Source organism: Panthera leo, chromosome D3 (assembly GCF_018350215.1).
Source record: "Panthera leo isolate Ple1 chromosome D3, P.leo_Ple1_pat1.1, whole genome shotgun sequence".
NCBI lineage: Eukaryota > Metazoa > Chordata > Mammalia > Carnivora > Felidae > Panthera > Panthera leo.
The window spans coordinates 83,016,852-83,028,455 of NC_056690.1; the positions used below are offsets into that span (position 1 = coordinate 83,016,852).

Below are 11,604 nucleotides of genomic sequence, written 5' to 3' on the forward strand. Positions count from 1 at the left end.
AGTATAACCATGTGCTTTATTACTTATTCTGATAAATCTCTTTTTGGCTAAGCTGCAAATCTCACAAGCTATAATCTCTTTCCAGGTCTAACGCATAAAGACCAAGTTCAGTATTTCATCCTGAAAGTGAGACTCAGTTTACTAGAGAAAAGCTTTTTTAATCTTCATATATGGTCTGACATACTGGATTTTATTTAACAGCGGAATTTCTTAGACAAGTACTAGGCATTTCTTCAAAGAACCTGACCAAATGCTAAAATCCATTTCCTTCTGAAATTGCCGTTGTTAAATTAGACCTAAAACATTTATGAAAGTCATTTTGCCTTTCCAGCAATTAAGGAGTTCAAAAAAAAATCACTTTGTGTTGCATAGCTTTGAAATCATTATAGTTCTCCTGAACTGGCCCTTCAATTTGCTCTATCAAATATTTTGCAGGTTGCCTTAAAGCGGGAGACATCAATTCCGAACAGGTGTGGAAAAGGGTTTCTTGATGTCTAAAAGTGTCCTTATTTTAAACGCATTTTAGCAATTTTAGCACGTCTGCCGCTGTGAATTCCCATGCACGTAGGTGGCCAACTCATTTCGCTTTGAAGAGCAGAAAATCTGTAAGTCGGGATCATAGGCCTGATTTCACCATGATGAAGGGGCAGTTGGCCATTTACTGAAACCTGCTCCTTTCCTGTCTCGTTTTAGTGTTGATCCTCCTCATCGTCACCATGAGAAGACGGAAAAAAGAGCCTCTCATTTTCGATGAGGAGAGAGATATCCGAGAAAATATTGTGAGATACGACGATGAAGGTGGGGGAGAGGAAGACACAGAAGCTTTTGACATGGCCGCACTGAGGAACCTCAATGTCATCAGAGATACCAAGACCCGAAGGGATGTGACTCCAGAAATTCAGTTCTTGAGTCGACCGACTTTTAAAAGCATCCCAGACAACGTCATCTTTCGAGAATTTATTTGGGAGAGGCTGAAAGAAGCTGACGTGGACCCCTGTGCTCCCCCCTATGACTCCTTGCAGACGTACGCGTTCGAAGGAAATGGCTCAGTGGCTGAATCGCTCAGCTCCTTAGATTCCATCAGCTCGAACTCTGATCAGAATTACGACTACCTAAGTGACTGGGGGCCTCGCTTTAAACGACTCGCAGATATGTATGGCACCGGCCCCGAGAGTTTGTACTCATAGCCCCGGAACCTTAATCTGAAATGTACTGGAGAAAAAAATAAATAAACAAAAGCAAAAACGAAACAAGGCAAAACAACGAGACAAAACAAAACAACCCACTGCATACAGAAAACAAGAACTCGACTTACTAGAGAGAACGGTTGTACATATTTCTCCATTTTTAACTGTTTGGGCGTTGGCCTTGGTGAAGTGTATCTCCATTAGACTTACCCAAGGGACTGCACTGACCACAGACTCTGAGCATTCGAAGGCTTTTTGATAAAACGAAACGCTCAGTGGTTTGTGAATAGATAGCAACTCTCAGATACCTGCAAAGCACCTAACCTCTATGAGCAAGTAGTGCCCTGTGTTGTCCGTGACCCAAGCGTGCCCTGTACAAACCTTCACGGTACTGCCAGTGAGAAGAACAACACACGATGTGCCATTGAAATGTCCTAGAACTTCTCGCGACTCAAAACTCGGGACCAGTATAATTTGCGGTGATGCTTTTCGCTTGCTAGATTACAGAATCCAGCGCAAGTTTACTGCTGCTGGTTAGCAAATATATTTTATTTAGCAGTATATAAATTCTTAGAAAATCCTCCCCGGTCCTCCAATACAAACCGATAAAATTTGGTTTCAGGCAACATAAACCGTTGTTTAGCAAATAAATTACGAAGGGTTCCAAATAAAAAAAAAAAAGGTAAATCATTCCTTTTGAGCTGCTTGTGGAGGTATGAAAAAAAGTTGCTGTCTATTCATTGATTTTTATTATCTCTTCTGATTTATACAGGAGACTATCTTTTCTTTTTTTTTTATTTCATACATGGTGTTCTATTTATTTTGGAGCTCCAATCTCCACGAAATTCAGGTCCATCTGACTGCCTCATAGAACTAAGCTCGTCAGAACATGCTGATTTTTCTCCAGGCTGAGCTAAATGAAGGGAATGAAGCATGGATATGGAGAAGAAAATAGAGCAGTTGAGCCCTTTTCACATCTCAGAGAGGATCCCAGCTACAAGGACATACAAGATGTTCATCTGAGCCATTAGAATGTACCAAACAGTGGAATAAAAATATTTGTATTTTGGAAAGATTTCAGAATTGAGATTTGTTTTGGATGCAAGATTTATTTTTCAAGGTCACAAGTTCTCTATGCTCCAAAGACTTTTAAGAATTTGTTTTCCCCAACCTTTTTGGCTGTAACCGTATTGACTAAAAGACTGTTTATTTTTTTGTTTGTTTTTTTTTTAACACTACCTTAATGTAATGTTACAATTTTCAAAATCCGTCTTTAAATTCTGACGCACACACCTTCCTCAAGAACTAACCAAGCAATGTAGAAGGTCCATACTGGTTTAGAGGGTGCCAAGATGAGGAGACCATTTCAAGTGATCATGTGTGTTTAGGATGGGATTCTTAGAATACGAGTTTTATGACTAAAATAATATTTCCACCTATCACTTTTTCCTAGAATAGTACTAGCTCAATGTGCATATATTGAAATAAGAATGGACTTTTTTCTTTCATTTCTCTCTTTCAGAATAATTTATTGGGTTCCTAATCAATCTACAGATAGTGGACCCTGTAGAGGAAATTGCATTTTAAAAGTGCTTCTTTCTGAAAGACAAACACTGGAATCAGAATATTCATATTTTGATGATGTGAGGAGAAACCAGGATTCTGTAGACTCACGATTCATCCTTAGAAATAAAGTAGGTGAAGGTGGCCTTCAGCCTCATCACAAAAGAAATAAGTCCGTCAATCTGACCATCTGCACTCAGTCCTTTCATTTGAATACAGGTTTGTAAACATTGTTGTGGGACTAGATAGATATGCTTCTTGCTGTATTAATATACATGTATGTGAAAAACTCATAACAGTAAAAGATTCTGTTCATGACTTTTAGTCCCCTATGTAAGTTTTTCGAATAAAAAAAAAAATACATAGTACACGTACCCAAGTCAATAAAAGCAGAGTGTGGTGCAAGAACTATGTAGGCGTTAAATCAGCAAGGTGCTGAAAAGACAGTTTTGTAATAATCCCCTGTTGTCTGCAGGAAGACAAAATCGTTTAGTGCATTTGGATGATGATGTGAAAACTGTTGCACAGATCACTAAATGGAGGTTTGAGTGTATTTTAGAAAAGAATAATCACATCATTCACCTTTGTCTTGTTTTTAAGTATATATATATATATATATAAACATATCTTTTTATTTTTTTTTTCATATTTGCTGATCACAGATTGGGAAAAGAAAAGCTTAAATTTAAATAAAGATTTGAAATTCTTGCCTATACCCACTTGCTCTTTTATGCGTGGACAATGACATCAAGACAGATACTAAACTTGATTCAGTGGGATTGTTAAAAAAATACTTGAGATGGCTGAGAGTGTGTCCCTAATTTAGATGAAATTTATATGAGGCTTTCTATCTAAGCTTACCCGTAACAGGGGTGAGTTTGTTATTTTAGTTTTTTGGGTTTTTTTCCCCCTTCTGAAATCCAGTGCCATATATGATCATCTCCATAACACTTGAGAGGCTGGGTTTTAAAACCAGACCCTGTAATAATTGATTAAAAAAAAAAATCCATGGGGCGCCTGGGTGGCGCAGTCGGTTAAGCGTCCGACTTCAGCCAGGTCACGATCTCGCGGTCCGTGAGTTCGAGCCCCGCGTCGGGCTCTGGGCTGATGGCTCGGAGCCTGGAGCCTGTTTCAGATTCTGTGTCTCCCTCTCTCTCTGCCCCTCCCCCGTTCATGCTCTGTCTCTCTCTGTCCCAAAAATAAATAAAAAACGTTGAAAAAAAAAATTAAAAAAAAAAAATCCATGTTAAACTGAGTCAGGAGATTCTCCAGAAGCATTTAAGTAGATCCCTATTATCTAGTCACTAAAATTCAGTGGTGTATTAGAACCAGCCAGAACAGGCTCCCAAGAACCAATGACGTACGTCTCTTCGCCATCCCCCTTCTGGTGATATCATTTGGTGGGTTGAAGTTAACCACGTAGTAAGATTTAGACCACCATGGAAATAAGCAATTTTTTTTTTTCCTGAAGAGCCACTTATTAAATGTTCACCAACATTTCACTGATTAAATTGCTTTATAAAGGCAACTTTATGATCCTAAATATAGTATGAATGGAGTATTAAATAATAATCCTTGGAGCTACAAATAGGACCCACTTCATTATAGGAAGCAATGGCTTGATAATTTCAAGTGCAGACAGTGGTCTGGAAAGTCCATAAATTTAAATATTTTCCATTTGTCCATATAGGGGCACCATTAGAAACTCAAAGCACACAAAGTAATGCATACTTTTGAACAATTTAATTTCTTAAAAATTTTTGTATTTTATGGGGTGCCTGGGTGGCTCAGTGGGTGAAACATCTGACTTCTGATATGGCCTCAGGTTGTGATCTCGTGGTTATGGGATGGGAACCCCACGTCAGGCTCCATGCAGAGCATGGGATTCTCTGCTTGGGATTCTCTCGCCTCCTCTGTCTCTGACCTTCTCCCACTCATGCTCTTTCTCTCTCTCACTCTCTCTCAAATAAACTTAAAAAATATATTTGCATTTTACTTGTTACTGTTTATGTCAAGGAGATATGTCCAAGCCCCAATTCTGAATTATCACGGCATATTTTAAGTCAGCGTAGAGAATATGAAAACTAAATCTTATCAAGGGAGTGGGCTTTTGCAGATCAAGTCTGAATTATCATTCTGGATTCACAGGTCAGTTTCGCTGTTAAAGCAATACTCTAAGGTCAACTGCAGACCCAAGTTAAGAAGGAGAAACAAGAAAAGATCAGCTCTGTGGAGGCAATGAGTAGATCCTTCTATAAGCAATTACTTAGATGAAGCTGTTAAACTTTCCTTTGACAAGAAGCTCACCGGAGGCTCGGTTGAGGTCAGGTAGCTGCCAAACACAGGCAGGAAGTAATCATGTTCAGTAACAATAGCTGCCTTTTCACTCCACCCTCTGAGAATGTTTTAAATTATTTTAACTTCATGCACCATTACATTTACTACACTGGATGGTGAGCAGGATCCAGCAATTATTCTCATGTAAAAAGTGTAGTTATGCAAGATACGAGTATTATTTGTGTCACGGGCCACATGTCCAAAGAACTTACGTGCAAATAGTTACATCCAAATCTAAAATCCGAGGGAGCTTAAAATAAGTAGAAATATGTTGCAAAAGGCAAAAACCATCTAAATATTTTACAGTTTTTAAGCACTAGCTGTAAATATCAATCTCCAATTTTCAATTTTGATTTGAAGTCGACTGACAAACTGTTTTAATTAACCTCATTGTTTTTAAATCACTATTGAAAGGTTTATTTACAGATGAGCTCATTAAAGTTGATTAAAAGAGAGCTTCAACTTTTAACTCTTTCCAGTCCAGGATGGCTGGCGGCACAGTGTATATGACAATTAGCAGGGAATGAATTTCATTTTCTGTTAGTCTGTGTTGGTTATCTGGTCTTCATTATGCAGTTTTTAAAAAAGTATTCGTAATGTATATTTTATGTATATACGATGGTGTGTGGAAAGCTTGGCAGGCAAAACAAATGCAGTTGCGTGAGCTGACTCCTCATCGGTACGACCCAAAGAGCAAAAGAAGGAGTAATTGCATTTACGTGTTGAGTGTAATTGAAATTGTTTCAGAGATGGGGATAAGCCCTTGAGAAAAGCGAGACTTGATGCTGATTTGGCAGCCATTGTAAAGTCCATTTCCAGGGGTAATTTTTCAAGCGTGTGGCATTCTGACACTTTTTTTGTTATGCTATCTTGTACAGGCTCAGAGGTGAACTGTAAAAGGTCACGTGAGTGTGTGTGTATGTGCGCGTGCGCGGGTGTTTGAGATTGGAGGGGGTGGGGCATCGGAAAGAATGTCTGAAGCAATCTTAGAAAACTGGTCTAACATTACCTTGTTACTGCCAACATATTACTGTCATTTGGCAAATTCTTAATAAGCCATAAGATTAGAATATCTGATATTGACTGAAGGGAGCAATATTCTATTCGCTTTAAAATTTTAACTTAAGGAGAAGGATTTTGGTATTAAGGGGAAAGCATTTAGCTGAACTATCTAAATAATTGGCTCACTTTCTTTTTATTGTGTAGATGTGATCTCATTGTTAACACAGACTATGGAGTTTGAATTATTTATTGTGGAATGTCACTGAGCTTTGGCCTTGAGTATCAGTGTGTTGTACTACGAAGTAACCCTGGTCTGTGGTTATAAAATCTGGGTCAGAAGGCAGTTCTAGCACATTTCTGCTATGCCCTGGATGCCATTCTAATTCTCTGAACCTTTATATCTTCATGATTAAAATTGAGTTAATTACTATCCTGTCTCAAAGGCTTGTGAGCTGATTAATTGAAAGTGCTGTGTAAACTGTAAAATGCTGTAAAAACAAAAAAATGTACGGCTTTATTATGGAAAATTATGGAAATTATATGATAAGGTTGATTATATGTATTGTTACATAGTAAATACAGATAATGTCTGTTTTTGGAAACATGCATTAATGGAAAAAAAAAAGTATGCAATTAGTATCCTAAATTGGGAAAGCATTTTCAGAGAAAATTGGCATAATTGATTAAAGCCACTCCTCAAAAACAATCATTTTTGTAAGATCTTTAAAGGTTGAGGTATAATTCAAACCAATTCAGTCACTAATAAGAATTAAGGATAGCCGTATGGGCAGGGGATTACAAATAAATAACAATATTCCCTACTCGTGATCATGACGGAGTGAAAGACGAAGGCCTTCCACTGATCCCAGCCTCATTACAGATCACAAATATACGGGAACAGAGAAGTACACCATCTTCTAGAACATCCAGAGGAAATACAGTGTGGTTCTAGGGAACCCAAAGGTTTTGTCAGTCATGAGCGACATATGTATAATTAATAATTTATACACTTCAAAGAACTAAGGTACCATAATATTGACTTTACATGAAAACTATCCTGTGCTCTTGTTTTGATGACCTAAAACCACTTCCAATATCTTACGGAAGCTTGCTTATTTTAGCCTTTTATAAACAAAGAAGCCATCAGAGATTAAAAAGTAACATGCATAGGATACTATTGCTTTGTCAGTGATAATCTACTCATAAAATGAGTGCTAATAAACTTTCTCCTCAACTTTAGATATTAGTTATCTGGTTATTTGAAGCTCGTATGAACAACCATTCTAAACATACGCATTAATAGCTATGGAATTACTGAGAGTGTTGAGAAGTATGGCATACTCATACTCAAGGACATTAACTCTTGCATTTTTATTGCATTAATTCGTGAAATTTTGCTAATCGTTTTTATTTTTATAAGCCATAAAAATGATATGCTCCACTACTGTTTCAAGCTGTATTTTGCTTGTGCGTAGACACTATTTTTTTAACATCAAGATCTGGCATATACATCAAATATGATCAATATTTCAAAAGTAATCAGTTTTATAAAACAGGTATGTAGAAATTGCAATTTATCTGCAATGATTTTATAAGGCAAAAAATAAAAAGGAAAAAAACTCACTAGACAAATTTAATGTATATTATGTTTCAAATTGCATATACATATTTAACATTATATATGAGCATACACACATGCCCCCCCAACACAATCTAAATGCTACCTGCTAAATGGAGTAAATGGCTTTTAACATTCTCTCAAGGTAATTATGACTGCTAGATGCAATCTCCATAATTAAATTATGTGGGAATGCTGAAAAATGATACTGTACATTTGTAAAGCTGTTCTTAGATTCCAGTTTTTTTTTTTTATAAAAAGAGAAATGAGCAATTCATGTAAGTAAAATATACAAGATACTTTCAATGAAACTATTAATGACTATTCATGAGGCTTTATTATAATTATATGAAAAAAAATTGAACGCTTTTTCTGCAATGTTTTGACTTACGTAAGAGTCAGTTGAATAAATGGATATAACCTAGTTTTAAAAATGCTAATTCAATTAACCACAAAAATCCATCCTGAAAATGTAGTTCCATTTAGCCTGGGCAATGAGACATCATGCAAAAACTTGAAGTCTGATGTATGTCACAACCTGAAGAGATGATTTTTGTTCAAATCAAGCACTGCCTTTCAGGCAGATAGTCTGCTTGAGTACTAAGTACTTGAGATTTTTTTAGTAGATAAAGGAAAGTACAGTTTTGTAACTATATAAGTGAATAGCTGTATACAAAACGCCCAATGAATATGAATCAATTTGGGAAACCAGGCAATGGCATTATGAGAGTTCAGTTTATTGCCACGATTTCTTGATGTGTGCTTTGCTGGGTTTAAAAATATTAAGAAGCTGTGTTGCAAATTAATTGATCGCCAAATAAAACAATTTCCCAAATTCCTGACAAACATCTGTGTCTGCAGTGGCTCACTGTTTAGTCCTGCTCCTCAACAGTGATGGTAATCCCAAGCTGGCTTCTAATTTTTACGTCTTGACTTCCTGGTACATAAAATGAATTCTGTTGTAGTTAAAGTTTGATGTTTTCTTCTAAGTGACTGATTTTTATGTGAAATCTTGTTAATAAAAATGTTCCAGAGATATGTCATTTTAAGTTTCAGAAAGATCTAATGTAACATGTGGTTTCAATTTGCTTCTAAGCCTGTGAATCGCCCAAGGAAGGCATCGTTATCCTTTTTATAATGGAGAAAAATTGAAACCCAGAATAATTATAACTTATCCAAGAAAATGTGAAAAGTAAGTGGTAGAGAAAATAAGAGAAAAAATATTTTGCCCGTTATATTTTCTACTGTTGCAGACCTTCAAAAAAAACAAAAACACAAACAAAAAAAAAACGTGTTCTGGTTTGTGAGGGTAAGAAGACAGTTGAAACTCATTTCAAAATCAGACTCGCCAATCTTAATTAACCTTTAGATTCCTTGCAAAGAGTGTAAGACTTCTTTATTAAAAATTTTTTTTTTAAATCTCTAATTGGGGAAATGACATTAAATTGTATGTTTAAAAGTAGCAAGAAAACAAATACTGATATTGTCAGTAATCTAACATTTCAACTCTATTCATCCCCTATTATCTCTCTGAGGGGGTCCATCGACCTAAGAATGTACCAGATTGTAGCAGTATGGCAAACTAGATATTCTGGGGGGCACCCTCTCTGCAGATTTCTATACTTTTTACGGCATTGTTGGCTCTCAGGAGTGTAATGAAAATCCTGAAAAGCCTTATACTTTCACAAAAAGAAAAAAAATATAAAAAAAAAGCTGAATACATTGAAGATGAACTGTAAGCAAACACGAACGCTGAAGTTGCCCTGCAGACAGCTGTCACCCAGTGCTGAGCTTGGAGAAGGCAGCAAGACACCTACAATGAAGCCAGCACCCACGAAGGTGTTAATATCACTCGAGGCCAACTGTGCCCTTCGTTCCAGATTGTTGTTAGCCAAATATGAATGAACAATGAAAATCACCAGACGCATGAATGAGAGGTTTCACAGAAACCCCCAAGAACTTCAGATACTGTAATTATCAAAAACAAAAAGCGAGCCATATATAAAATGTTTTGGGAAATAAAAGGGAGAATAACACATGAATAAAGACGTTGCCAATCATGGAGGTATACTTGCAAAGGAGCCCAAGCGTCCATCTCTAAATTAATAATTCAATCTTGAAGCTAGAAAGCAGATGGGGTACCTATACCATTTAACACTGCACAAGAGAGACTCAGTAAACTAAAAAATAGGTTGGAAGAAATGACCTAGGCTGTGGCATAGCGAGAGGACAAAAAGATGTGATCTATAAATGCACGAGGGATGAGGATAAAATGTGGAGGTCCAGCATCCCTTGACCCATGGTGATCTCTGTTACTCAGAATTTCAACACGATGTTCAATTGCCTTTTTGGACTCCCATCTTCAAATGATGGTTTCACTTTGCCAGAGGCTTCCTGTGCCCCTGACTCTACAACAAGCTATCCACTCTTTGCGGTTCACAGCTTCATTTATTCAGCTTGGTGGTCCACTTAACAAATATTGTTATAAATGAAGCCTCAATTCCAGTGAAAATAAATTGTGCACCCTCATCAAAACTTGGGGCATACCTATGAAAAGTGAGCAGGATGCCTAAGCAATGTGAGTTAAAGCTAGATAAATTAAAATTAAGCTCTGTGTTTTAATTTGTCTCCTGTCTCTAGGGAGTCCAGATGATTTCATCTGTGGTTACTGAAGATCAAAGTGAAACGTTAAGTCTTTCCTCTGATACAGGGAGTTTGTTTAGATTTGGACAGAAAAGATGCAACGTAATAAGGATATACGTGGCATAAATGAAAATGGTCATTATGTTCCTTCCAGGTACTCTTTCCTGCCCCCCTTAGCCTCCAAAAATCCTTCTATTAATGTGTCCTACAGCCAGAAACACAACCGGGTGTGGATTAAGTCATTCTTCAACTCTCTGGTGATATGTCAGTTACTAGTTTGGCCCTGTACCACATCTAGGGGGTCACAGATGTATTCATTTGTAAATTTTATAAATAGAATTGAACCGTGCTTTGCCATTTCACAATTTGGGAACCAAGTGGATTCTGTCAGTGCTAGGTTCACGTAAAAATCGCTGCTACTATTTTTGTCTTTTCTATTGAGCATCAAAAGAGGGTCAGAGGTGGGTGTGGTGTTACTAGGACTTAGTCTCATAAGAAGGTAACAAGTCCAGGGTTTTATGCCAGAGATCCCTTAACCTTTGTACTCGAGGCCACTTATTTCCCTCAGCAGACAGAAGAAATTAATGAAACTTAGTCTTTTAGGTCCTGATGGGGCAGTGGAATGTACGTATGCCTATGATCATATGAAAGGGATCAAAGAAAAGTCTCTTTTGTATAAGCCTAAAAATGGGTCATATTCATTTTCCTTAGTCTGAAACTTAGGCTAATATCTAGCCTCTAAATTGAAGATAATTAGTGCAATAGTGTATAAAAATTTTTTAAAAATGAGAGTATTTCTTATTTAAAAAAATTGTTTAATGTTTATTTATTTTTGAGAGAGAGAGAGAGGCAGAATGTGAGTAGGTTAGGGGGAGAGAGAGAGGGAGACACAGAATCCGAAGCAGGCTCCAGGCTCTGAGCTGTCAGCGCAGAGTGCGACGTGGGGCTCAAACTCACAAGCTGTGAGATCGTGACCTGAGCCGAAGTCAGACGCTTAACTGACTGAACCACCCAGGCTCCCCAAGAGTATTTCTTATTTTTAATATGTATTGTGGAGTATTACTTTCGTTATACATAATTATATCAGGAGAGGCTTAAATCACATAAATGCTCCTTAAGAAACTTATTTATGTCAAGTAAATTTTACCATCACTGCACATCTATTTTCTGAGGACGTGTATTATTATCACCATTTCACCTACAAGGAAAATGTAACTCAAAGAGTTTCGATGAGTTCGCCAATGTTCCAAAAAC

The 11,604-nt window shown here is 37.1% G+C and overlaps 1 protein-coding gene across 2 annotated transcripts in view; it reads left to right on the top strand.

The window, feature by feature from the left end:
- The window catches only part of CDH7 (cadherin 7), a 128,586-nt gene extending 118,105 nt beyond the window's left edge, over positions 1-10,481 (top strand). Inside the window, exons 12-13 of one of the 2 annotated variants that reach the window (XR_006195385.1) lie at positions 694-2,969; positions 10,348-10,481. Coding sequence is in view for 1 of the 2 variants with exons in the window: in XM_042911057.1 (XP_042766991.1) it covers positions 694-1,187 (494 nt within the window). In the remaining variant the exon portion in view is untranslated. Of the gene's footprint in view, positions 1-693; positions 3,309-10,347 lie in introns of those variants that run through there. The other variant, XM_042911057.1, reaches the window with a different exon arrangement.
- Positions 10,482-11,604: the final 1,123 nt, after the last annotated feature.